This window comes from Takifugu flavidus, chromosome 12 (genome assembly GCF_003711565.1).
Source record: "Takifugu flavidus isolate HTHZ2018 chromosome 12, ASM371156v2, whole genome shotgun sequence".
In the NCBI taxonomy this organism is placed as follows: Eukaryota; Metazoa; Chordata; class Actinopteri; order Tetraodontiformes; family Tetraodontidae; genus Takifugu; species Takifugu flavidus.
In genome coordinates this window covers 7,673,926-7,699,767 of record NC_079531.1, presented here as the reverse complement: position 1 = coordinate 7,699,767, position 25,842 = coordinate 7,673,926, and the positions used below count along the sequence as shown (strand labels likewise).

The window sequence follows — 25,842 nt, the reverse complement described above, 5'->3', positions numbered from 1 at the left end:
CAGTGAAACTGAGCCAGAACGGCTCTGCAGTTGAAGCGTTGAGCCACAGGAATGTCCTTCCTCTGTCCCAGGGGTCGCCGCTGCACTCTTACAGTCAGTTCACATAACCTTTGTGCTGACACTCATCTGTATAGTAACAAGTCAAGCTAGGCCGGGATATATTGTCTCACTGTAGCTGTTTCTCTATAGCTGAAGGCTGATAATCTCATCAGCTGTTAACATCAGGTTTCCAGTTGGATCTGCAGCTCTTCTCTGTATCTGCAGCTCACTGTTAGCATTCCTCTGAGAACAGCATGTCTGCACTCATCAGAATAAACCCCAGAGGTTTTTATTTTTGCTCTCCAGACAGTGTTTTTATGCCCCACTTTAAACAGAGGGTGGTTCCAGCCTGACTGTCTGCACCTCGGCTCAGACACAAAGGCAGGTCTGCCAGGGAGAGTGGCAGAGCGGGATGGGGTTAGGCCACCTATTGTCCACTTCTGACCGAGAACGGCGCGGAAGAGTCAGCCAATCGCGGTGTTTCGCTGGATTAATGAAATCTCAGCAACCATTTTGTCTTGTTAACAGTTGAGTTCCGAAGCTTATGTGTGCCTTTTCACATCCCCTCATAGGAAATTACCCAAGGCAGAGAAGTTGCCGTCCCATTCTTTCGAGATTGACTATGAGGACGTGGACAAAGATGAGGTCGGTAATGATCGTCTTCTGGACAAAAAGCTTTTAGAGGGAAAAAAAACTGCATTACGTGCTGGCTATATTCTACGCTCTTAAGTTTAAATTGGTTTATCGCTGCTCTAAAAGCTGTTCAAACATACTCCGAGATGGCCGATAGCTCATTACGGCTCAGCGGACGTTGTTTACGAAGCCAATTCATCTGATCAGCGGCCATTTGAAAAAACCCGAATCTCTCTCCAAGTCTTGTTTTTGCTATTGATCCTCTTTCAGGGGGATGAACAGAAACCCACTTTTGTGCTTTGTGCTTTTCAGGACACCACTTCACTGTCCTCCTCCAAAGGAGGAGGGGGAGGCGGAGGTGGCGGAGGAGGCGGAGGAGGGGGAGGAATCGGCGTGTTTCGGTCAGGATGGCTCTACAAGGGGAACTTTAACAGCACTGTCAATAACAGCATCACTGTGAGGGTGAGGAAGTGTCCAACGCACACACTAACGCACTCCTGCTGCATTCTTAGTTTGTCTTGTTTGCGTTAAACCAGGCTAATGCTTTTTCACGTCTCTCCGTCTGTGCAGTCATTCAAGAGGAGGTATTTCCAACTCACCCAGCTGCCAGATAACTCCTACATCATGAACTTCTACAGAGACGAGAAGATCTCCAAAGAGCCCAAAGGGTGCATCTTCCTCGACTCGTGCACCGGTGTTGTACAGGTGGGCGACAAAACAGTCCCGTAACCCTCCACCTTCAAAACCAGGTCATAGACACAAACAAGGACCAGAATTCCGTTTCATCTCTTTCTCTTTTCCATTTTTCTTTCTTCATCTTCCCTTTTATAAGATAATTAGCAAACCTTCAAGTCAGCAAATGTGTTATTAATAATGAATGCACACTTTTAATTGTGTTGCGTCTGAGTAGAGAATTCAACCATTACAGCTTTTACAAATGCAAACGTTTCCCAATGAGAGTGTAGTATCTGTATTGTGTCATAAACTCAAGGTTGTAACCCTGTAGACATGCAGAACGTGAGCAATGCTAAGCTAAGTTTATTATTCCCTTCTTCCATCCTCCCCCTGCAGAACAACCGTCTGAGGAAGCATGCGTTTGAGCTGAAGATGAACGAGGTTACCTACTTCGTGCTGGCCGCGGAGAGTGAGCAGGACATGGAGGACTGGATCAGCACTTTGACGCGCATCTTACAGATCAGCCCCAATGACGGCCCGGCGCCTGACCGCAAGAGCCTGGACCTGACTGATCACCGGCAGGGTGAGACTGGAGCCCTGGAGGAGGGTCTGAAGTGAAAGAAAGAATTTGTGGGGATAGAATCACACCACAATTTAGAGTAAAGGCTCGAAAATTCCAACGCCTGCATAAATCCTGACCTTTTTTCCATCTTGCCAGCCTGTCTTGACTGGCTGGTGCTCATTCACTTCTATTAGGAAATGAGACCCGACGATGACCCGGCCTCTCAGACTGCATAACGCATCATAATTTGTTATTAAATCTTTACAACTAAAGGTTCCACCTCATGTGCCAGTGCTGTCCAAGCTTGGACAGAGCGTGTAATTTGACGCTCGGCGACAGGGCTCCGAGACTTGGCTCTGTTAAAAGTGCTGGAATGATTTGATGTAATAGTCTCAGGCTCTGCACTCCTTTAACTGGCCCTTATGTCAGACTTAGTATGCGGTGACCTGCTGTTAATGAGCTATTTTGCTCCGCGTAGCCTTCGGGAAGATTTGCTCCAGGCATATTAAGAATTTAATGTCTGAAACCTGCCTCCATGATCCATAAATACCAGGAATGGAGACATATTTCAGTCTGGGATAGGCGTGCTTTTGCTGACGATGGTCGGCGAGCATTTAATTTACTGCTGAAGCTACTCCAGAGAACGTCAGGAGGCCTTTATCTTACACTCTAATGGGCTCCCTTTGATCATCTTCACCCCAGCCAATCAGCGTTGACAGTCTGCCATCCGTAAGCAGATTTGCCTCTCATCATGTTTGTTTTCCCTTTCCAGATGTGTTTGACCTGTCATTGGGTGACAGCTGTTTGCAGGAAAATGAAGATACCGTGACCGAAAATGGCATCAATCCAGAGCTGGCAAAGGTAACTCCTTTTCCATGACAACAGCTTCAATCAGTGCTATGTGGTTTAGCATCCAGTTGTTGTGTGACTGCTTCTCTCTCTGTGTCTGTGTTTTACAGTACATCTCAGAGACAGATGAGCGAATCCGCTCTGCCCGGAGGGAAGAGAGGCTGAATCTGTTTTCTCTGGACCCTGATACTCCTGTAAGTACATTCATTTTCACGATATCTCTTCTCATCAGTCAGAGATGGCCTCTAAATAACAACCATTTTGTACTTCAGGTACTGAGGAGCCCACGGGCCGAACATTCGTCAGTTGAGAACGGAGGGGTGCGTCCGTTTGAAGAGAAACTGGGCAGAAGGTTTATGGTTACGTGCCGATCACTCAACCTCATGCTGCAGGGCTGCATCAGCGAGAGTGAAACTGGACCAGTTACTAACGTGAGGGTGCCTTTTTTGTAGCACCGTCCTGCTACAAGATGGAGGTGACTTTATTGAATGAGCTGTATCTGCCCCGTTAGATCGAGCCGTTCTTTGTGTCCCTGGCTCTGCTGGACGTACGAGAAGGCAGGAAGGTGTCGGCAGATTTTCACGTGGACCTCAACCACGAGGCAGTGAGGCAGATGTTGGGCGAGGTCAACAATGGGACCGCCGGTCCTGGGACCGGGGTTGGGGCCCAGGAGAATGGCCTGTGCTCGCCTGCGGAGAGGAAGCCAGGAGATTGTTACCTCAGCATGGACATGGAGCACTGGCTATGTTTCCCCAAGCAGGTAAATCATCTCACAGATTTGAGTCTGACTTCCGATCAGGTCGTCCCGTGGGTTTGACCTGCTTTCCGTCCATGCAGGCCATCTTCTCTGTGACCAACCCACACACGGATATAGTGATGGTGGCAAGAGTGGAAAAGGTGCTGATGGGAAATATCGCGTGTGGGACAGAACCTTATATCAAGAATTCTGATTCAAGCAAGGTCAGCCAGTTTCACTTCATTTAAAACCGTTTACCCTGTTTGTTTTTTCTCTTAAAACTGGAATAAACAAGTTGTTAGTACATTTATAGCAGGAAGTAAATGTGTTCATCTTGGACATTTGCAGAACATTATGTCCCGAAGCTCCTAGTTTATCTCCATCAGTGAAGACCATCCCTGTCAAATAGTGCAGAAATTGGGTTTTTCCTGAAATCATCTCAAACAAGTTTCCCAGCCGCCCCTCTGGCAGCGATCCACTCAAGTCCTTGTTCAAGCAGCTAAATAAATCACCAAACATTTGACCTAATGCCGACATTAAACACCGTCAAGTTCTGTCTGTCGCTCTCTCCCGGTCAGCTGTGTTTTAGGCTTTTAGGCATCTCTTGTAAGAAAGCACAATTCATCTCTCCAAAGCACAATTAGCATGCTAACACACATCTGCCACCTACAGACTGTTCAGAAAATAGTGAAATCCAACAAGCACTTCTGCAGTAAACTGGGAAAGTACCGTATGCCGTTCGCCTGGTCTGTCAGGTCAGTGGTCAGAGGTTTAGTCTCGCTCAGTGCTGATGCGGTGTTTTAGTTATGCTGACCCAGTTGTCTCTTTTAGATCCGTTTTTAGGGATAACCACGGGGCGTTGGACCGAGAGTCTCGTTTCTCACCACTCTTCAAACAGGAGAGCAACAAGATTTCAGTAGATGACCTCATGAAGCTGGTGTCTGAGTACAGGAGGTGAAGCCTGAGCAAGTTTCTCAAGTTTGGAAGGACACCTTTAAGTATTTGTATTTCTTATGTCTGCAGGGCGGAGAAGACCAGCAAACTGCAGACCATCCCCGGGACCCTAGATATTGCTGTTGACTATGTTCCGATGGAGCACCCGAGTGCGTCAGAACTTTGCTGTCTAAGCTCAGCCTTCTTCTTCTGTGATAGTTATTCACACGGTTTCTCCTCCTCTAGACTGCGTCACCTCTTCTTACATACCAGTGAGGCCCTTTGAAGACCTGAGCAAACACCAGCCAACCGTGGAGGTGGAGGAGTTCGTCCAGGACTCCACCAAGTTCACGCTGCCGCACCGCGTCTACAGGAACCACATCTACGTTTACCCCAAACACCTTAAGTATGACAGCCAGAAGAGCTTCGCCAAGGTTTGCTTTTGCAGTTTTAACAAGAAACACTGATTGTGCGTTTCGTTTAAAGCTTTTGTTTTTACCCAACTACCAGTTACAGTGGTCCTTTTGTTCGCAGGCTCGTAACCTCACCGTCTACGTGGAGTTCCGCAGCTCCGACGATGAAGTTGCCAAACCGTTAAAGGTAATACGCCTCAGAAAAACATGCTAATGGCACATATTTGTATTTTATACGAATCAGTTTCAGCTGAGCATGACCCTACTGCCCCATTTTCCTGCTGCTGTTATTTTTTTAGTGCATTTATGGCAAGCCAGGAGGTTCAGTCTTCACCACAGCAGCCTGTTCCACAGTCCTGCATCACTCTCAGAACCCCGACTTCTACGATGAGGTAAGGATCAGGTTTAATGATCAAACACATGCCTCGCTGCTGCTAGCCCTTTACACAGCACCGTGTCCTCAGGTGAAGATCGAGCTTCCAACGCAGCTTCACGACAAGCACCACCTTCTTTTCTCCTTCTACCATGTCACCTGTGACATCAATGCCAAGACAAATGCCAAGAGGAAAGAATCATTGGAGACGCCAGGTGAGTGTGGGAAAGCTGAAGCGCGTGAAAAGATTTGCTGCGCGGCAGGTTAATTCCTGTGCATCTTTTTAGTGGGATTTTCATGGCTGCCGCTCTTCAAAGAGGGCCGCCTGTCGTCTCAAGAGTTTAGCATCCCTGTCTCCTGCAACCTGCCCCCGGGATATCTGGCTATCAAGGAAGCCAGCAACACCAAGGTGAGGAACGGAGGATGTGTGAAAAGACAAGTAACAGTCGTTCTGAATGTTCTAGAATAATTGAGACATAATTCCATTTAATCATTTAATAGAATGGAGCAGATGTGAAATGGGTGGATGGAGGAAAAGCCATCTTCAAAGTGTCAACAAATGTTGTCTCCACAGTTTACACTCAGGTAATAATGTAGTAGACTTCACAATAAGATAGACTATCATAGCATGTAATGTGCAGAGTCTTTAATAAATAATTCAACAGTGATATTTGGTCTGAGATTTAAGAGGTGCCAAGTAAAATAGCAAAAAAAACTGAGGTAGAAAATGGAGCTGTTCTGTTAAGTCTCCTAGCAGAGGCTGACCGTTCATTTTATGGATTCCTCTGTCTGTGCCAGGACCCCCACCTGAACCGATTCTTCCAGCAGTGCCAGAAAAGAGAGCTGGACCTCTCACTACCTCCTACCTCCAACTTCCTCAACTGCCTGAAGGTCAGAGAAAATGCAAAATCAGTTGTGACTAAAACATTAACAAACACTTTGACAATTTAACACCGATGCATGTCTAAGTATTATGACAGCATGTTTTGATTAAAGTGGCATTTTACATTATTATGTTTCTTTTCCTTTCTTTCTTTTTCTTCACCTTCCTTCCCTTGTGCATCGTTTCCACCTCTCTGCAGGGTCTCCTCAGTATGGAGAGAATCCCAGTGATCATCAGATTTCTGCCAGTGCTTTTTAACCAGCTGTTTAAGGTCCTGACTCAGAACGACAATGATGAGGTCACTACTGCCACCACCAGGTAGATTGTGGTACAACGGTATATAGTAATTACTACTGACATCACCAGGTAGACTGTTGTACTGCAACAATAAGTCTACCTAAATAAAGCAGCAAATCTTTACTGATTTGTATTCATGCCTTAAGTATTTCGTTTTATTTACAATAGAAATTAATTCAGTTGCATATGTGGTCCAACCCTGATATCATTAATGGTTTTCCTGTGTGGACAGAGTGCTGGTCCATATTGTTGCAAAGTGCCATGAAGAAAACCTGGATCACTACCTGCATTCTTATATTAAGGTATACTATATAGAACACAGAAGTGAATAAATCCATTTTTTTCCCATGAAGGACTGTAACCCAAACTATTAAATGCAGAAAGACAAACTGGATGGGGGATTCATGAGTATGAGTGTAGATTAAATACAAGAGGTTGGCTATAGGCTGCATGCCCAGAATGTGGTGCAAACACAAAAATAAATAGAGAACATACAGAAGAAAGAGTGATCCTCGAGGGACACTCGGCTAGCTTAGTCAAAAACACAAAGACATATTTGTTTGGTGGGTAAGACAAGAGAGAATTAGAATAGAGAAACCACAAGATCTGATTCCTGTTAGCCATAGTGATGGAAAAAGCAGCGCTGGAAGAGTTGGCGACAAAGACGAATGCTGGGAGGGTAGAGTGGAAACCACGGTTGCCATGGGAACAGATTGGTATGACGTTCTGCTACACTGGTGTCCATTTGAAGACTGCACGTACTTGTGTGCGTGTGTAGATAGCATGAGATTAGTGCCACGCTCTATGTTAAATCCATGTCTTCTTTCAAGCTTCATTACAGATTGTCTGAAACTTTACCTGAGTCCGTTTTTTCTCTCTTTTGCTTCCAGTATGTGTTTAAGGCAGAGGCCCACGGCTTCAGGACCGTTCACGAAGAGCTGGCTAAAGGCATGACCTTTGACCTGAAAAGCAATGAGCACTCGGCAGTCAGGAACGTCCTGAAGGTTAGTTTCTTCATTTTATATTCAAACTATAAAGATTTTGATACGCATATGTATATATTTTTTCCCAAATTATGAATTATCCACTGCTTCTTCTTCTTGGGTACAGTTCTCCTGGTTCTTCTTTGAGCTAATAGTTAAGTCTATGGCTCAACATTTGGTGGAGTCTGACAAGGTGAAGGTAAAAACGTCCTAATAAATTACATTTTGTTGTTCTCCATGACCATGTGGCATCAATGCCACCTGACCTTTACCTCAGTGAGGGAGAAAGTGACAGTTACATTCTGGTCCTGCAGCTGCCGAGGCCTCAGCGCTTCCCCTCATCCTACCTGAGCCGCGTGGAGACCCTGGTGGAGACGGTGTCAGAACACATCTTCTGGAAAAACAAGGACCTGGCCGAAGAGACTCGCAGTGCCAACCTAGCGGTAGCAGCTTTCATGAAGGTGCAAACACGCGAATAAACAGTTTATCGATGCTGCCTGGGCCATTAAAGTTTTCAAGAATATGATGGGAATATAATGTGATTTCATATGGATCAATACAAACTGTATAACCTTGTCTGGAAACATAACAAATATTTCCCTTCACGATTGTTTCCCATTGATTCCCGGATCTGTGTTAAACGATCCTTCTGCTCTGTCTCCTCGCAGCGTTGTTTTTCCCTGCTGGACAGAGGCTTCACCTTCAAGCTAATTAGCAACTACATAAACATGATCACTGCAACAGACAGCAAGGTTAGAATTACTAGAATCATTTGAACTGAATAGCAAGACACTGACAGAGGGCTGTACCAATAACGTTGTACTTCTGTTGCAAACGTCAGATCTTGTGTGAGCTGAAATTTGAATTCTTAAGAGAGGTGTGCAACCACGAGCACTACATCCCTTTGAGCCTGCCATTACCCTCAGCTCGCATCACAGGTAGGAGCAGGATTCAGAGCCCCCTGGCTCAGCATTGGTTTTGCCACTGTCATCACACTTTGGTTGACGTTCACTCTCATTCGTCTAACGCCGTGTCTTCCTCTTCCTGTCATTTCTCTGGCTGTTCCTCCATGTCAGATCATGCATCTCCAGAGCCACAAAGTACCCATGGTAAATATGTTCTATCCATGTGTGTCTGTTTCGCTGTCGCGATGCAAATGGAATTCTAACCAATTTCGGATAAATTAACGCACAAATGGAAATCAAATAATGGCACAAGAACGTTGTAATTAGTAGACAGCTGTGTATAATTTCCTGTTATTTCTGCGTTTTTGTCTTTTTACAGCGTTGGTGCCAGAGTACAGTCTGACCGGGGAGTTCTGCAGGAAGCACTTTCTGACCGGTCTTCTGCTCAGGGAGCTGGGGCTGGCTCTCCAGGACGAGCAGGACCTGAGGCACCTGGCCCTGTCTACCTTGAAGACCCTGATGGCCAAACACTCTCTGGATGCACGCTACGCCACCAAGGTAACTGGCTGAGACTTGCTGTGTAAACCAGCCCCCTGTTGAACAACAGTGAGTGGTACATATATGTCTTTGGCTGCATTTCCAGGAGAAACAGGCGAGAATAGCATCGCTGTACCTGCCGCTCTACGGCCTGATCCTGGACAACATGCCTCGATTCTTCCTCAGGGATCTCTTCCCCATCTATTTCACGTCTAGCGATCAAGTAAAATTAAAACAATACCTGCATATTCTTAGCATTTATGGCTAAAAGCTAATCATCCGTTATGTTGTCCCTGATAATTCAGGGCTCCCGAGATGACCTCAGTGTGGGGGGGGGAGTGACCTCTGTCACCCGTCACGGCAACTCAGTAGATGCCTCCTTTTCCAAAGAGGTTCTCAACTCCATCACAGGTAGCTGTGTGTGTCTTGCGATTCCTTTGCATGCATTTGAAATAAACGTGCGAATAAGTGGTTTGGTGCACCCCCACCTGCAGCTTTCTCCTCCTTGGCAGTTCCGTCAGGAAACCAGACGGACTCTCGTGGCTCTCTGATCAGCGTGGATTCAAATCCGAGTAACAGTGACAGGAACAGCGAAAAGATGGATGGATGCGAGAAGGTGAGAATAAAAATAGCTTGGATGTGAAGGAAGGGGTGGAGGAAAAGCCACCCCGTGCTGCAGAGAACTGGATTTCTCATTGAAGCTGCTTGTGATTAAAACCCTTCTCTGGAAATCTGAGATTTGCCAAAACTGAACCGTAAATTGTAAAAGTGATCCATCGATGTTGTTTGTTGTCAGTTTGCACGACCGCAGTCGCTCATTGGCTACGGTTCCCGCTGTGACAAGCTGGATCAGGCAGAGACTCGCAGCCTCCTCATGTGCTTCTTGCACATCATGAAAACCATATCAGAGGGTACGAAATTACCAGAATGTTTGCTGTAAATGCTGAGTTTTCCATGCTATCTTTGCTTTTATCTCCTTCATATGAATAAAGAATCTGGATGAATAGAATCAAGAGTTATTTGGTCTTTGTTTTTGAAAGTTTATAAGGTCCATTTTCACACTTCTGTCTGTTTTTGTCCTTTTCCAGATGTGCTGGTGTCCTACTGGCACCGCGCCATTCACCAGGAGATCTCTGACTTCTTCAGCATCTTGGAGTAAGTGCTTTTGTTCGTTCACTGCTTGGTAAAGAAGAGAAACGGGAGATCATCTTTCTTGAGCATTTCTGTTTTTCCTTTCCTTCAGGCTGTGTCTCCAACACTTCAGGTTTCTGGGTAAACGCCACATTGCCAGGTGAGCCCCATCCCCCCCCTACCGACAGCCCACACTCATTGACAGACATTTATTTATATCGCCACAGCTACACAAACACCTTATTAACTCAACATACATGCTGCAGCCAAAGGTTATTAACACCTCCCCCTCCCTCTGATACATAATTCATGGATTCCTTGCACACGCATGATTGCGCTCGCACCCAAACATATGCCTGCGTGTGGAAAGGTGCACAAATAAATGAGGCAGACGCAGTTGGACAGAAATAATAATATGTGCTCTGTATGTGCGCGCACGCTCTGAGGTGGGTTTCAAGAGGAGCCAAGATAAAGCGGGTCAAGAGCAGGAAGGGGGTGAAGGGGTGGGGGGTGGAACTGCTGGATCCTGCCTTTTGAAAGCAGAGCAGTGCTGGATATTGTGCAGTAGTAGTTGGCAAGCTCCGGATTTGGGTTCGATGGCGCGTCTGAGCTCGCACTGGAGCTGAGCCATCAGCGCCGCTCCGCTCCTCCATCTTCTGCTTCGTCCCGGCTAATTAAATTAGCCCTCTTTTCTGCTCTCAGCACTGAGACGCCAACATAAAGGCTGTGAATCCGCCGCTCTTCCGCGCACCGAGGCTTTAGCCGGATAAAGATAGCTCTCAGACACAGTCGAGCCTGTCTGGGGGTGTTCGCTACTTAACATTCGTCTGTAATACCACGCAGTGGGGGATTCACGGTCGTACGCCTGCGTCTGTCTCAGTGTCTCTCCGTTCGCTCTTTGATGCCCCGGCTGAGTTAGGATAGGATGAAGTTCAGGAGAGATCCTCACAGTGCGCTGCCAACATGCTTGGAAGATGCACTGAATTACTCAACAAATAAAAATCAAAAATGCCAATTTTCAAAGAGAGATCTGAATTTAATCTGGCACCATGGCTCCCATCAGTTTATCAACAATGGCACCATTATATCCATGTTAGGCCCTGGCTACATTAGAAAATAAAAGAAGTGAATGGACATTTCTTATACGTGTATATATATTATATAAAACACTCACCGAAGACTCGTGAGACACTGAGACAGTAGTTTCATTTGATCTTTTGAGTTATGTACTAGAGGAGTGAGGATGCTAGTTGTGATGTTTTCTCCATCTTTAAAACGACTGTCCCCTCATCACATTGCACAAGCCCTGCCATGCTCATTATTGCCTGCAGCAAGCATGTAGGTTTGTTGGCATCCTTAAAGCATCCTCATTAGTGCTGCATGTTCACCTCGAAGCCTTTGACCTTCATTTTGGGCCTGCAGACTGGTCGGACTCAGGCAGCTGAGCTCAACTGAGCATCAATGGTGGCTCCTGAAGCCATATTGACCGAACCGAAGCAGTGTCCTGTTGGTTTCTACAGGTCAAACGCTGCATTCAGGCACCATAGGAATATACAAAAAAAACCCTCTGTTTTTTTAAACCCCACTAAACTTCAGTGCACGTTTTCACCGCATCTATGTATTAATCTCCTGCTTTTTACTTTAAGATGTCATTAATGCAGCATTAGACTCGAAGGAAAGTCATTCAACTAGAATTGGCCCTATGCCACTAACCTCTAAACTCTGACCTTTCTGTGAAGCATTGATTAACATTTAGCTTTTAGCCTTATGCAAGCGCAACACTATTTATTTTATTTTTTTTACAAATAAACACGGTGACGCTAAACTGCCACTATCCATTAGTAGGTTCAGGATTATCTGAGATTTTGTAAATGTAACTAACTTGATGGTCGCTCTAAAACGACTGACGTTAGCTCTGCTGTGATTGGGCTGTGAACAGGAAGTTAGCAGCGGCTCTAAAGCTGGCCCAGTCCACCCAGGCCAATGGCACCCTGAAGGGCTCTAACCACCCCTCCCAGTCCTCTCAACCCTCGAGCCTCTTCCCACAATGGTAATCACCCTCCACCAGTCTGTTACTGTGTGTTTCGATGTGAGCGCCGGCTGCGCTCTCAGCATGCTCCCCACCTCATCATGTAGTGTTCTGTGTTATTGGCTACCCCCTGTGTCCACATTTAGTTTATGCATTTATAAACATAAGGTTGTCAGTATGTTGCGACTGATCCCTGCTGTTGCCTCCAGGATGGCGCCCTCTGGAGGAGACGGTCACCGCCACGCTCGCTCTCAGACCATGCCCATCATCAGGGGCAAGAATGCTCTCACCAATCCAAAGCTGTTGCAGATGATGGACACTGGTAATACCCTTTTTAAACATTTAAACTACCTGCAATATAAGGCTGATATTGTGGATCGGAGTCAGTTCATTATCGTTCTTGTTTTTTAGATGGAACTATTCAGGAAGTGGACAGTCTGAGTCCGACGGATATCGAGGCAAACCTGTCCACAGAGGTGGCCCTGACAGTGCTGGATGTACTGGAGCTCTTTGTTCATCACCACAAGGTCTCACACATCCTAACAAATCATTCACCTCATCTTAATTAACACTGTATAGATGTATACATTTCCTGAGTAGCTATGTTAATATACTGTACACACTTCCAGCAACTCATTGACATACTACCGCCATCTAGTGGCTAGAATAGATTGCACACTTACTGTTTGCATATACTATATTGCACTATTTTAGATAATATGCTTTTTAAATACCGTTTTTTTTAATCTCCACAGAAACAGTTGCAGCTGGACGAGGGCCAGAATTCACTGCTGAAGAAGGTGCTGGACACCTACTTGCTCTTTTTTCAGATCAACCAATCAACCACCACTCTACGGCACGTCTTTGCTGCACTCAGACTCTTTGTACAAAAGGTGCCGCACCCTCACTTGATATCCAAAACAAGATCCCCGTCATTTTGGTGTTTGAATTTCCTGGCATCTCTTATCACATTTTCAGTTCCCCAGCGCATTCTTCCAAGGCAAAGCCGACCTGTGTGGCTGTCTGTGCTACGAAATCCTCAAGTGCTGCAACCATCGTTCTAGCTCCACCCAGACGGAAGCATCTGCCCTGCTTTACTTTTTCATGAGGACGAACTTTGAGTTTACTAAGGGAAAATCTATAGTGCGCTCACACCTGCAGGTTAGTGAGGCCAAATGGATCAGTCGCTCACTTTTTTTTACGCCTCCATGCTCACGGTCATTTGTCCACCTCAGGTCATCAAGGCAGTGAGTCAGCTGATCGCGGATGCTGGTATCGGAGGCTCCAGATTTCAGCAGTCTCTGGCAATCATCAATAACTTTGCAAATGGTGATGCACCACTGAAGGTACAGCAGGTTCTGGGATAATATTACGGCTTTATTGTCAATTATTGGACCCAAAATAATGCCGCTGTTGGTGCATTTTCCTCAGAACACTCCGTTCCCTGCTGAGGTGAAGGACTTGACCAAAAGGATCCGAACTGTTCTCATGGCCACAGCACAGATGAAGGAGCATGAGAAGGATCCGGAAATGCTGGTGGACCTTCAGTACAGTCTGGCAAATTCTTATGCCAGCACCCCCGAGCTGCGGCGCACCTGGCTGGAGAGCATGGCCAAAGTTCATGTCCGCAACGGCGACCTCTCTGAGGTTAGGATCGCATACCTTTGGCATGGCCCGTACCACAGATATGTTATTTTAGAAGCAAGCATGCACATGTAATGAGACTGTGTCTGACCTCTGCAGGCTGCCATGTGCTACATCCACATCTCAGCCCTGATCGCAGAGTCTCTGAAGAGGAGAGGTCAGTGCACACAGGCTGCTACAATAACTGCTTTCTGCAGCATGGTTTTCCATCTCCAGGCGTATGTTTGTGTAGCTCGTTTTACAATCTCATGGAACTTTGCAAACCTACTAACATGGAGACTTTCATCGCAACCATCTGGAAACCTTTCTCTGGCCAACAGGGGTCTAAGCAGCTGTCCGTCCTTTGTCTTGTCATGGTTCAGTGTGCGTGCAAACGAACGTGCTGGCGTTCTAAATTTCATTATTTTGCAGGGGATTGCATTGCAGCTTGTACAGATCTGCACTCAGCTCTTTGTCCTCATCATGCTGGCCAGCTGATGTAGAGACTTGTGTCTACACATTTTCCTTCCCTTTGTTCTCACCTGCGCATGACTCCTCACTCAGAGTAGAACACACGCTCTACATGTCAGCCATTGCTTTGCATGCGCTTCACGTTCTCAGCTAGCAAAGCTCAGCTTGGCTATTGCATGAGCGGAAGAGAAAACCAAATGACCGTCAACTATAAACCTCCTCCTCATCCTCCTCCTCCCCTACTCCTACCAAACAGGCTACTGGAGAGCAGACAAGACCAGGATGTCCAGTGTGTCCCCAGAAGAAAGCCCTGTCTTTAACTGTAGCTCCTTACTAACTACCTCCCGAGATCAAGACCGTGAGTGTATGCGTCTGGGGCCTGCTAACGCTAGTCACTTGGGTGGGGAGAGTAGTTGTATGGGGCTGTGGTGGGAGCTGGGGCGTATGTTGAGACGAACACTTGACTATTTCAAATCCTGACTAAACCATCGGGTAGATGGATGCAGGTAGATATTTGGACAACCAATATTTTTACCTCAAACACGTCAGATTGCTGTCACAGTTTTACCCTCCCTGCTCACTCTAATTTCACTGGAGTGTGATGTAAAGCCCCCTCACGTTTGATATTATTGTAACTGCCTGTATGTGCAAGAGTGTAACCGTCTGCGTAACACTTGAAACGCACTTTACAGCACTGTTGAAAACCTGAAATGTATTACAGGAATAAACTTTGACCTCTTATTAGGGTGCGTTGAATTTCACGGCCTGATTTTACTCTTGCTTTTGCGAAACTGCAGCCTCCTTCTGCATGGGCTGGGCAGCATTCATGTGCATCAGTCCTAATGTCAAAGAAGAGGGCGCCATGAAGGAAGACACCGGCACTCAAGATACTCCCTACACGGAGGTCAGTGCCCACATCGACTCCCAGGAGCTCGGTTTGCTCTTTTTTGACACAGTCTCACGCGCTTCCTCGTGTGCAGGACACGCTGGTGGAGCAGCTGAAGCTGTGCGTGGACTACCTGTGGAAATCGGAGCGATACGAGCTCATCGCTGACATCAACAAACCCGTGATCGCCGTTTTTGAAAAGAGGCGGGATTTTAAGGTGAGTTCTAACCTTCACAGATGTAAACGCCACAGGCCACAAAATGGCGTTTTCTACACGTGTGTTTGTGTGTCTGCAGAGGTTGTCAGAGCTGTACTACGACATCCATCGCTCCTACCTCAAAGTGACAGAGGTGGTGAACTCGGAGAAGCGCCTCTTTGGTCGCTACTACCGCGTAGCTTTTTACGGTCAGGTGAGTCTCGGTCACGTTATTTAGGAGCTGTATTCCATATGCCATGCCAACTGTGCTGTATGAAGCAAAATAAGGGTTTGAAAACACTGTCTGAACCGTGGGGCATGGACAGGTGCAAAGATGGGCTCAGGTTTCCTTTATTAAGTTTCTCTGTCTGCTCTTTTCTTGCCTTTAATGACTCAAGATCGCGGTAAGTCCTGTACTTCTTTGATTTTCCGTTTTCCTCAACGCTAACCACGCTTACCTCCTTTATCCTATGACCACTATTAACATCCGCTGACGTTTGCACCCGAAGGGTTTGTGACTCGTCTTGCTGCGATCCATCTCTCGTCCCTTAATCTCTAAAACCGAACCCATTTAAAAAAAAAAAAAAGAGGAAGAGGTGGCCTCTTCTGACCTTTGACCTCTTATCTCTTCTGACCTTTGACCTCTTTCCAGAACTTACTAGCGGCATCCTGCGATAATAACATGGTTTTTTGTGCTGGTTGATGTGTGTGAGAAACCAGCAGGGGGCAGCACAAATCCATTTGGCCTGTGAATGAATGCGCGTGTCCGTGTGTTTTGGCAGGGTTTCTTTGAAGAGGAGGAGAGTAAAGAGTTCATCTACAAAGAACCGAAGCTGACGGGACTGTCAGAAATCTCCCAGCGTTTGCTCAAGCTCTACTCAGACAAATTTGGTGCCGACAATGTGAAGATGATCCAGGATTCTAATAAGGTTCTTGATTCTTGGTGCATTTTATCACGTCACTGGTCTGTGTAGGTAACCGGACAAAATGTTGCAGGTCAACCCCAAGGACCTGGACCCAAAGTTTGCCTACATCCAGGTGACCTACGTGGTGCCCTACTTTGATGAGAAGGAGCAGCAGGAGAAAATGACCGATTTCGAGGGGCATCACAACATCAACCGCTTCGTGTTCGAGACGCCGTTCACCCTGTCGGGGAAGAAACACGGAGACGTGGAGGAGCAGTGCAAGAGGCGCACCATACTGACAAGTAGGTGTCATATTTCTGTGGTCACACACACCAGCAGAGAGCTTCTTCGACATCTTGAGGATTATTTTGGTCCATTTTTAGCGAGTTCCAGCTTCCCCTACTTGAAGAAGCGCATCCAGGTGGTGGAGCAGCAGAGCACGGAAATGAACCCCATCGAGGTCGCCATCGACGAGATGTCCCGCAAAGTGTCTGAGCTCAACCAGCTGTGCAACATGGAGGAGGTGGACATGATCCGGCTGCAGCTGAAACTGCAGGGCAGCGTCAGCGTCAAGGTAGGAGGGGCTCAACGGCGCGAACCATCGCAGGGAAATTGGAGTTGTCTCAACTGTGTCCCGTGTTACAGGTGAATGCAGGGCCCATGGCTTATGCAAGGGCCTTTTTAGAGGAGAAGAATGCCAAAAAGTATCCAGATAACCAGGTCAAGCTGCTTAAGGAGATTTTCAGGTACGAATGCAAAATTAGTGGTGTTAGTTTGACCTTGACCTTTTGGCCTCTAGACGGTCGATTGCAGCAGTCAGAAAGTGATGTAAAAATGAAAGGATGGACATTCCCCTTGTTGGAAAAGAAAATCATATATATTGCATGTGCGCCCCCTGCAGGCAGTTTGCAGAAGCCTGTGGTCAGGCTCTGAACGTGAACGAGCGTCTGATCAAAGAGGACCAGCTGGAGTACCAGGAGGAGATGAGGGCGCACTACCGCGACATGCTGACCGAGCTGTCAGGCGTCATGAACGAACAGGTGTGGCAACCAGGCAACCGCTGGCGTTAATTAAGATGGACAATGGGTGTCCTCATCCTCCCATATAAGCACCGCTACTGCTGCTGAAGGGCTGAGCCACTATTCACCCCCCCACAGAGGGTCATTTGTCATTTTTCATTAATTAGGTGATGCTTATAAAAACACAAAATTACTCTATTAAAGGTAAATGAATCTATCATCAGAAGCTGAATAAATATGGAATGTTTTATCGGCGTATGGGGGTTCATTCTGCAGCCCACCACAAGGGGGTGATTGAGATTCTTCAAAGAATAAATGTAGATCTTCATTCTCCTTTTGTCGTCATTTGTTGTTGGCAAGCTTCACCTGTTCCGCACCCTGCTTGTTTGCTTCCATCTTCTTCATTTGAAACTCTTCCTCTCATTTCAGCTTCACACCAGTCTTGTCGCCGCCAGCTCTTCATCTCTGTCTAACAGCTCTCTGTCCACTCTTTCTAAGACCGGTATGTCATGTGATCGCGTCACCGCAGAGACATATCACGTGACTGTCGCTGTCTTTGCTCTTCTTCAGAACTTTGTCAAGTTTTCTGGGTTTTTTTCTCACCTTTCTGCAGATCCCTCACACAAGACAGCCAGGAACGGAGCGACACAGCGCCTACTGAACGGCCAGTAACCTCTCCAGAATTGGCCGCTTCTTGGAGTCCTAGTTGGTTTGAAGCTCAGAGTGGGTGCTTTGTTTCTGTCTGTGGTGGATCTGTGTCTGGTGAAGTTTAGAGAAAACAAGGACAGAAGTGTGTAGAACGTGCTCGTGCTAGTCCGTCGTCCTGAAAACGTTCCCTATCTGCAGTAGAGGCCAGACTGCTGGACTGTTAGCTTCTGTGTGTTTCCGTCTCCCGGATCCCTTGAAAGGACAACGAGAGCATTCTGATCCACGCCCGCGTTCGCCCACAACGCACGCGACACACGCCTTCTTTCCGACGACCCCGCCCCCTTTTTAGAGATCAGTGACCTTACTGAGCTCGAGGTGCGTTCGGCTCTTTCCGTACGTTTTTAAGCGCAGTTTTGACACCAGTAGTATCATCAATGTGGGAAGTAAATGGAATTCCTGAGAAGCGTTGAACACACCTCCAGTTCCTGTTTGAATGTAGAGCAGCTCCTCATTGCTTCTTTGTACCCTCGGTAACATCCGACACAAATATCAGCCTGCCAATTTTCAAACGGAAACGGAAAAAAAACTATGTTTTATAACATTTTTATGATTGACAATGCATTGTTACTGTTACTATTCCATGTACTGAATTTGTAAATAAGAACTATTAATATTTAAAATGCTTGAAATGTTTCTTTTTATAAAATATACAGTCTATAAATATTTGTTTAGCTGACTTTGAACAAAACGAGTAAAGCTAAAGTTTTATGTATAACATTTAAATAAAATCTCATTTATGTGCAAAACTGTCTTTCTCAGCATGTTTCTAAACTAGCAATGCTACAACTTTATATCTATTCAGCAGAATTCTAGTCTTTCAGCCCCTCAGTCCTGTTTTATTGATCAGAACAGGCATCAAGATTTCTGACTTCACAACCTTGAATTAACTGCAATATTCTCTGGTCTAATCACCCAGTGGGAAATCACAAGTCTGCTCGCTTTAACATATCAGAACAAGGTCAACATCTGGGCTGTTTGTTCAGGTGTGATGGAGCCCAGAGAGCCTCACCTTCACTGTTTTTTCCCTCTGGACGAAGGTGCTCTGCAGCCACATGAAGCTACCTGGAGTGAATCAAATGAATTGTTTCTATATGTCAGTATCATGTGATTTAATTAGGTTTACTTAACTGGCTAAACTTTTTTTAACTGTACAATATAGTTTATTCAGGTGCAATGACAAGAAAGTACATTATTATTTAATTCTAGATTTTTGCAGTAGTTATGTACATAACGCATACATAACTGCATTGTGTGAGAAGGCCTTGATGTAAGCACGCGGGCTTTCAGACAAGTGATATGGCTTTAACTGAAAGTGAAAATGTGCTGGCCAGCAGTGTTCTGTGGCATCTGGTGTCACTTATTCCCAGTGCTTGGGTATAATTACTGACCACGCAGAGGGACGCCGACAGAACTGGTCTTTATTTATTGATGCTAAGCTTCGGGTTGTGGTACAGAACATGGAAAGAGACAAACGGAGAGCCGCTGAGGTGCTTTTACTCCTCCGACATGTTCCCCTCTGTCTGCTCCCCCTCCCCCTGGGCCAAACACCTGAGGGACAGCTGATTTAGTTTCACTGCCCTCCTGCATCACCCTTGCAGACGTCCTCTCCTCCCGGGTGGACAGACCCCCCTCCCCTCTCCTCCCCTCTGCGGCCTGTTTGTGAGAGACTGATTGGGTTTCTCTTCAGAACCGAGTGTCTGTTTGGCCTCTGCCAGGTCGGGTTCATCTGAGCCTCCAGCTTCATTCTCTTTCAGGTCACAGATGATTTAAAAAGCCTCCAAACTTTACCTGCCATTGTTAGAAGAGGAAACAATGAGCTCCTCTGATTCAACTGCGAAAGCCTTTAATTATTTGTAACTTCCTGTTTTGTATGCAACCATTCATCAGTCCTCTGGTGAATAATCATGACAAGACTTTGCATTTAGATGTAATTTCGGCCAAAAGATTTTAATGTTATGTTCTATGTGGAATAATATAACCTCACATCTGGACCACAAGGCCATATCACAGTCTTTTCTTCTGCGTTCTGAAATACAGTTGAAAAAAAAAAGGTTAATCTTTCCAATGAATTCTGAAAGATGTTTGCAATTCAAGCGTGGAATTCATTAATTCATTTCAATATGTGGTGTTCTGGACTCTATTGTAGTTATTGTTGTGGGCATGAAAAGTTTTGGGATCTTTGCATGTTGTGGTAAACCAGGCTCAGGTGCACATCTCATTTCCGACCCCTGCTTAGTTTTCCTGAAACTGGACTCTGGCTGCTACTTAATAAAACATCCTCTGCGCCGTTCGACGACCAGAGGTGCGCAAGAGGCGAAAGGCGACGCAATCTCCCCGCCAAGCGCCGAGATCCCGGGCTGAGATTGAAGGAAGGAGCTCAAACACCCACCGGGAGCGGCATGTTGAAGCCTCGGAATCTCGGCGACGAGCCTCTGCTGCGCGACAGTCCGCAGGTGTTCGGGAAGCCCTGGTTCTGGCAGCGCTGCAGCGGCGCCGTGGACAGCAGCCGCGGCCTGGCGTGCGTCATCATGGAGATGCGCGACGAGATAAAAAAGCTGGAGGCGGAAAACCGGCAGCTGAGGGCGGATTGTCATCAGCTGTCATCCGGGGATGACCCCGGAGAGGCAGAGCAGCAGCCGGAGGAAAACCCGCACCTGAGGCGCAACGTGTCTGCGCCCGTCCTGAAGGGTCAAAATCAAGGTAGAAGAGCGTGCTGGTTCCTCCAGAGGAGTTTATCATGCTCGTGTGAGATCCTACAGGATTATTGCTTCACAGTTTTGCTCATAAAGATAGAATGATTTGGTTTTTAAACCCATGTCTCTTTTTATTCATCACCTTTGACCGGACCGATGGTACCCTCTGTGTCTTCAGTGAGACAAGCGTTGATGTTATTTCACAGAGACAACCATCATGACCGTCCGAAGATACTCCGCAAACGGCAGCCTGGCTGGCGTGAGCGAGAGGGAGCGGGAGCGAGGGCCTGACCGAGATCGGCGATGCACAACCTCAGGCTGGAGAAGACTGGAACAAGAGATCCATCTGCAGGACAACATGTACAGCAACCCCACCTCTGGAGAGGAGGATCTGGTCCCCAGCAGATGCTCCCTGCAGGAATATATGCACAAAAACAGGTCAGGCTATATCAAATAATACGCTTGGATACAGATAGCTGGTGTTGACTCACTCCCCACTGTAGTTCTGTAGTTATGTTCCCTGTCTCTTTGGTATTTCAGAGCCAAGGTGAAGACGGTCACCTTCCTTCTACCTGTGGACGACATTTACACCAACCGACCCGTTCTCAGCAAAGACCAGAACGGGTCCAGAATCACAGAGCTGGCCTCTATCCGTGAGACTGACTCTTGAGCGAAGAGAGCCAGAACTTTTTGCATTCAGGAACTAAAATACAAAGCGGGACAGCGCCTCCAGTCAGGTCACCAGACCAGTTTTATCACACCGTGACCACAGAGGCACGAGACTCTGGTTACAGGTGTGGTTTTCATTAGGGCCACGGAGATCCAGGAACGTTCTCGGCAGTGAGGATCAGATGTCTGGGCTCTGAGTGGTGTGGTTTCTGGAACAGCTCTTTTATAGATGGCTGCGGTCACTGACTCAGACTTTGTGTAAACAGAACCTCGTTTTTTATTCACCTCTGTTTCTTCCGGCTGTGTGCATATCATTAAGCTGTAAACACAGCATTGTGCCCACTTTCACATATATGCACCTGTGTAAATACAACAGAATCGGTTTGCCCTAAAACAAATCAGCTTTAAGCTATTTGCTATGATAAACAGTATTATTACAGATTCATGTTGTTATCTATTCTTTCTTTTTCCTTTATGTAATACAATAATTCAGGGTTTTATGTGTTTCACATTCACGTTTCTAATAATGTGTTGGTTTTAGCTGATTTTAGCAATGGATTAAAGGGACAGCACACGTACATTTATTGCATGTTTAAGGCAACATCTAACCCTTATGTACACATTTATTTACCCAGAAGTGAAGACAGATAGGATGATGCATGCAAAGGCTAGTTGGCTATCTTGCTAAGAGGAGTGCTAAATGGTTCACACAAATGTTTGACAATTAAGCTCAGAGAAGCACGCAGAGGCGGCTGTGGGTGTCCTGGTGAGCAGTTTCAGCTGCAGCTCTGCTCATTTGTCCCACACCACTACTCTCTGTCTCCATAAGGGCTGAGCAGGGCCGTGGTTCGCTGGGGTTATCGTGGTACTTCATCGGGATCAAGTGTGCGTCATCCTTGTGTTGCATCTGAGAGCCTGTAGAACAGTTACAAAACAAGTGACATTAAAATGTTAAGAGTCATTTAGAATTATGTGCTCAGACCTGATCGATCGTCCTGGCAACCAGTAAGACCCATAATCTGCTGCTCGGTGGCTCCTAGGTTCCTCTCCAGGAAGTATGTGCTCATTATGCCTTTCCCCTTCACCTCAATCTCTCCACGCTTCTGGATAAGGTAGCTTTTATCCTTCAAAGCTCTACAAAACACAAAGAGGCACAAGCCTGTCCTGCAACGAATGTGCGTTCACACGTGAATATCCAGAGCCCTGCGTGTGTACTCACTGGTAGACCGTTGGGCTCAGGTGGATTCGCTCGGGGAGGCTGTGACTCTCCATACGTGACGCTGTGTTGACCGTGTCTCCGAACAGACAGTATCGGGGCATCTTCTCCCCAACCACACCTGCCAGGACTGGACCGCTGTGGAGACCCACGCGGATCTAAGCAACACAGGTATTGATTTAAGTCAGGGATGTCTAAACCCAGTCCTTGAGTGGTACAAGCCAGGTTTTTTGTCCTGCCAGGCAGAAAACCAAGGCAAGAGGGAACCCAGTTGAAAGAGTTTCCTCCCTGGTAGGTCAGAAAACCTGGTTGGATTACAACCCTTGAGGTCTGGGCTTAGACACCCCTAGAGGGTGCAGAAAAATCAATAAATACAATGAATCTGTATTTTTTTGCATGGTATCAGCCCCTATTTTCTGAGATAATGCATGTGTGAATATGCTTAGTGAAATTCTGCCACTCCACGTTTCCATATTCAATCCCTGTACCTGAATGGGTCCTCCTGTCACAGGGTTAATAACCTCCCTGGAAGCCACGATCATACCCAGAGCAAAGTTGGCCACCCTCTCGGCGTGGCTGGAGACAGGTATGGGCACCCCACCCACCACCATATATGCATCACCTATTGTCTCCACCTGGAAAAACACCATGAATGCCATCACAGACTGCAGAATTAAACTTAAACCTCGGCTCCGGTTCTTAGTTAGGTTGTTACGAGTCTGTTTGTACCTTGTAGACATTGTGAACAGTGGTGAGCCGGTCGAATCTGAGGTACATGGAGTTCAGCATCTGGACAATCTGCAGGGGTTCGCACATGGCGCAGATGTTCGTGAAGGTCACCACATCGCTGAACAGGATGGTGCACTCTTGGAATTCTCCTGCAGGAGGAAAGCAGGCATGAAATCCCCGCAGCACACGCAGACGGCGTTCACGTCTCTTTAACCTGCTTCCACTGCTTTTCCCTCCTTCAGCTCGTTGGCCACGTGTTTGGGAAGCATGGCGTACAGCAAGTTCTCCGTCTTCCTCTTCTCCTCCTCTAGCCGCAGAGACAGCAGGTGCAGCTCCTCTTTCTTCCTCTCCAGCTGGTTGGACAGCTCCATCTCAGCCAGGCGCTGGTGGTTGAGCAGGATGAGGTCGCGGGTGACGTCATGCGGCGCGATATCTGAGATGTGCATGTCCCTTTCCTCCAGTTCCCTGAGGCTCCTCAGCAGCGGAGAAGCTTGATAGAGCATCCGGTCCAACATGGGCATCCAGATCATCTGACCTGAGAGGTGCAAATACGACAATCCTCACGTCTGCCTGTTATTAAATTGATTTTGGTCTCTACCTCGAAGCTGCAGCATGGGCCGGTCCCTCCACACTCTGGGCATCATCTCCCTGTGTGCCTGCAGGACAAAGTGGCTGTTGATGAACTTCCTGATGCTGGTGATGTTGAAGGTGACTTCTGGATGCACAATGCTGAAGTACTGGTCCAGATGGATGCTCATAGTTTGGAGTCCTGGTACGAGTCTCTGGAGGTTCACACCCGCCTGGTGCACCACTAGCTGCCTCACACACACACACACACACACACACACACACACACACACACACACACCACACACACACACACACACACACACACACACACACACACATTGTACTTAACCCTTAAACAGTCCTTTGAACTTGTGAGGACCGGCCAAAATGCCCAACTTCACAAAGATGACCTCACTTTGCTAGTAGAATGAGAATATGGATGCTCAATGTTAACAACTACAGGCACACACACATGGGATCACTCCAATTGTGGCCATGCTTGTAACTCACACATGAGTTCCTCTAAACTGCTGTACCTGCTCATCAAAGACTATGTGGAAAGGGAAAGCATTGCAGAAAGTCTCCAAATCAATGTTGAGTGCTTCAGGGTAGACTGGCTGAAAGTCCCTCAGTAATTTACCTGTAAGACAAGAAGTTCAAGTACGGCTGCATCCAACACTTTTGTATAAATGACACAGCAAAGGAAGGTTTTCCTTCTTGATTCAAGCACGTTCAGCTCGGGCAGAACTCTACCTTTCCCAAGCTGAACCAGCCCTCGAATCACTTCCCAGTTACCTCTGCCTTTGCTGACGGTGGTCTTCTCTGGCTGAGCCGCCTGCAGATGCAGAGAGAACAGGGTTGACATTTCAGTGACCTCATTGTGACCTTCAGGTTTTGCCTTGACTGACTTCCGCATCGCGTCGAGCGACCGGAGAACGAGGGGTTTCGGTTATCGGACCCTTGCTGGCTCGAGCTCTCGGCTGCTCCGACACCAGGAAAACCACATGCTCCTTCTTCCCTGTCCTCTCCAGCTCCTCCAGCTGGTCGACCACCTCCATTGTTACATCGCTGTCAAAAAAATCTTTTGCAACAGCTGCAATAATACCTATAATAGTGATCAGAATTAGCAGCAAAATGATACCAAACTGTGAATAAAACAGGTATTTATGACAGAGGAAGTGTTTTGGAATACCAGGAACAATCTGGCAGAGGCCCCTGCGGTCTGAGTAATAGTGGAGAAGCAGCGCGCCATCGGGGTCCCTCTCCACCCGAAAGGATGGCGCGTTCATTTCCTGCACAGGCACAAAGACTGTAAAATGAATAAATGCAAAGAAACAAGGGATCGATCTCACCTTGTAAGAGAGGCTGAGGAAGCTGTGGAGGGCATCCAGATTCTCAGTGAATTCACACAGGTTTCCTCCCAGAGTGCGCAGCATGTGATCATAACCGGAGCTTTTGCAGAACTTAAAGAAATATTCCCCAAACTGCCTCAGGACCACCTGCGGCTCCACCCCTGAAAAAATTGAATCGGAGCAGAAAAAAAGCATTTTATTATTTCTATTTTATACTCTAAAACTGAGCAAAGTTTTCTGTTTCTTTACCTAAAAGCTTACAGGCGTCTGCGACCAGCTGCATGGTGATATCATCTTCATACACCTCGTATGTGAGGAAACTGTCCTGAACCCCGGCTTCCTCCCTGCAGGGGTTTGGAGGAACCTACAAAGTTCATGGTTTTGCATTGACAACGGGGAAAAAGAGATGTGAGGAACCTCACCTGAGCTTCAGCCAGGTCTCCTCTCCAAACGTTTCCACCACCATGGACTTCAAGCAGGTGTTGATGAATCCGTACTGTACAGAGCGAACACGTTCACGCCAAAATCATGTCTGTGTAATTGTGAAAAAGGGTCCTGAGATAATGAATTGAATAGGACGGCTAGGTAGAGTACCATATCTGCAGGGTGGCAATGAGATCTTTCCAGCTGATTCGTGTCAGGTCTCCATCACATCATTGTCCGAGTAAATCCAGAGAAAAAGCTGCCTCCATCATTCTGTCCTTAAAAAAGATCATTTTATCCATATACTACACCATGACAGCCACCGGAGGTTCAAGTGAACATTCAGAAGCCCAGGGGTGCCGTCCTGCAGATGAATCTGGACCCCAGTTAGCCACAATTACCCA

At 46.8% G+C, this 25,842-nt stretch overlaps 2 protein-coding genes across 10 annotated transcripts in view; one reads left to right on the top strand and one right to left on the bottom strand.

Annotated features, from left to right (window-relative positions):
- Window positions 1–18,532, top strand: part of dock10 (dedicator of cytokinesis 10) — a 37,972-nt gene extending 19,440 nt beyond the window's left edge. For 3 of the 9 annotated variants that reach the window (XM_057049338.1, XM_057049335.1, XM_057049339.1), the window contains exons 5-57: window positions 612–684; window positions 985–1,134; window positions 1,243–1,377; window positions 1,744–1,930; window positions 2,682–2,770; window positions 2,869–2,952; window positions 3,031–3,189; window positions 3,270–3,518; window positions 3,596–3,718; window positions 4,167–4,249; window positions 4,326–4,448; window positions 4,518–4,597; window positions 4,674–4,861; window positions 4,962–5,027; window positions 5,140–5,232; window positions 5,305–5,428; window positions 5,501–5,622; window positions 5,715–5,798; window positions 6,012–6,104; window positions 6,296–6,414; window positions 6,626–6,695; window positions 7,284–7,397; window positions 7,504–7,575; window positions 7,691–7,837; window positions 8,045–8,128; window positions 8,218–8,314; window positions 8,453–8,485; window positions 8,661–8,839; window positions 8,925–9,041; window positions 9,124–9,229; window positions 9,313–9,434; window positions 9,615–9,729; window positions 9,907–9,973; window positions 10,062–10,109; window positions 11,889–11,999; window positions 12,188–12,300; window positions 12,390–12,505; window positions 12,734–12,871; window positions 12,957–13,139; window positions 13,214–13,324; window positions 13,410–13,625; window positions 13,722–13,779; window positions 14,329–14,430; window positions 14,870–14,976; window positions 15,053–15,175; window positions 15,255–15,368; window positions 15,937–16,083; window positions 16,151–16,361; window positions 16,443–16,633; window positions 16,705–16,805; window positions 16,961–17,099; window positions 17,508–17,580; window positions 17,692–18,532. In XM_057049338.1, the coding sequence (XP_056905318.1) occupies window positions 612–684; window positions 985–1,134; window positions 1,243–1,377; window positions 1,744–1,930; window positions 2,682–2,770; window positions 2,869–2,952; window positions 3,031–3,189; window positions 3,270–3,518; window positions 3,596–3,718; window positions 4,167–4,249; window positions 4,326–4,448; window positions 4,518–4,597; window positions 4,674–4,861; window positions 4,962–5,027; window positions 5,140–5,232; window positions 5,305–5,428; window positions 5,501–5,622; window positions 5,715–5,798; window positions 6,012–6,104; window positions 6,296–6,414; window positions 6,626–6,695; window positions 7,284–7,397; window positions 7,504–7,575; window positions 7,691–7,837; window positions 8,045–8,128; window positions 8,218–8,314; window positions 8,453–8,485; window positions 8,661–8,839; window positions 8,925–9,041; window positions 9,124–9,229; window positions 9,313–9,434; window positions 9,615–9,729; window positions 9,907–9,973; window positions 10,062–10,109; window positions 11,889–11,999; window positions 12,188–12,300; window positions 12,390–12,505; window positions 12,734–12,871; window positions 12,957–13,139; window positions 13,214–13,324; window positions 13,410–13,625; window positions 13,722–13,779; window positions 14,329–14,430; window positions 14,870–14,976; window positions 15,053–15,175; window positions 15,255–15,368; window positions 15,937–16,083; window positions 16,151–16,361; window positions 16,443–16,633; window positions 16,705–16,805; window positions 16,961–17,099; window positions 17,508–17,580; window positions 17,692–17,750 (6,208 nt within the window). In that variant the 3' untranslated portion in view covers window positions 17,751–18,532. The remainder of the gene's footprint in view (window positions 1–611; window positions 685–984; window positions 1,135–1,242; window positions 1,378–1,743; window positions 1,931–2,681; window positions 2,771–2,868; window positions 2,953–3,030; window positions 3,190–3,269; window positions 3,519–3,595; window positions 3,719–4,166; window positions 4,250–4,325; window positions 4,449–4,517; window positions 4,598–4,673; window positions 4,862–4,961; window positions 5,028–5,139; window positions 5,233–5,304; window positions 5,429–5,500; window positions 5,623–5,714; window positions 5,799–6,011; window positions 6,105–6,295; window positions 6,415–6,625; window positions 6,696–7,283; window positions 7,398–7,503; window positions 7,576–7,690; window positions 7,838–8,044; window positions 8,129–8,217; window positions 8,315–8,452; window positions 8,486–8,660; window positions 8,840–8,924; window positions 9,042–9,123; window positions 9,230–9,312; window positions 9,435–9,614; window positions 9,730–9,906; window positions 9,974–10,061; window positions 10,110–11,888; window positions 12,000–12,187; window positions 12,301–12,389; window positions 12,506–12,733; window positions 12,872–12,956; window positions 13,140–13,213; window positions 13,325–13,409; window positions 13,626–13,721; window positions 13,780–14,328; window positions 14,431–14,869; window positions 14,977–15,052; window positions 15,176–15,254; window positions 15,369–15,936; window positions 16,084–16,150; window positions 16,362–16,442; window positions 16,634–16,704; window positions 16,806–16,960; window positions 17,100–17,507; window positions 17,581–17,691) is intronic. The other 6 variants (XM_057049345.1, XM_057049340.1, XM_057049336.1 and 3 more) reach the window with 5 other exon arrangements.
- Window positions 18,533–21,709: 3,177 nt separating this feature from the next.
- On the bottom strand, window positions 21,710–25,146 carry LOC130534984 (guanylate cyclase soluble subunit beta-2-like). The gene is made up of 11 exons (XM_057049734.1): window positions 24,856–25,146; window positions 24,572–24,768; window positions 24,459–24,498; window positions 24,200–24,303; window positions 23,692–23,908; window positions 23,308–23,628; window positions 23,094–23,242; window positions 22,853–22,999; window positions 22,368–22,522; window positions 22,131–22,282; window positions 21,710–22,063 (listed from the first exon to the last, which is right to left on the bottom strand). Exons 1-11 carry the CDS (start codon window positions 25,097–25,099, stop codon window positions 21,879–21,881), a joined length of 1,911 nt encoding a protein of 636 aa, XP_056905714.1. The 5' UTR covers window positions 25,100–25,146; the 3' UTR covers window positions 21,710–21,878.
- Between the last annotated feature and the right edge of the window lie 696 nt (window positions 25,147–25,842).

Bases quoted from the DNA above. Each gene is read 5' to 3' on its own strand.
- LOC130534984 (XM_057049734.1), bottom strand. From the start codon at position 25,099: ATGCTGCGCACTCTGGGAGGAAACCTGTGTGAATTCACTGAGAATCTG. The intron at 22,523-22,852 runs GTACAGGGATTG...TGTGTTGCTTAG, and splicing joins TGACAGGAGGACCCATTCAG to ATCCGCGTGGGTCTCCACAG. The intron at 22,283-22,367 runs GTGAGTACACAC...TGTGTTTTGTAG, and splicing joins CTGAGCCCAACGGTCTACCA to AGCTTTGAAGGATAAAAGCT.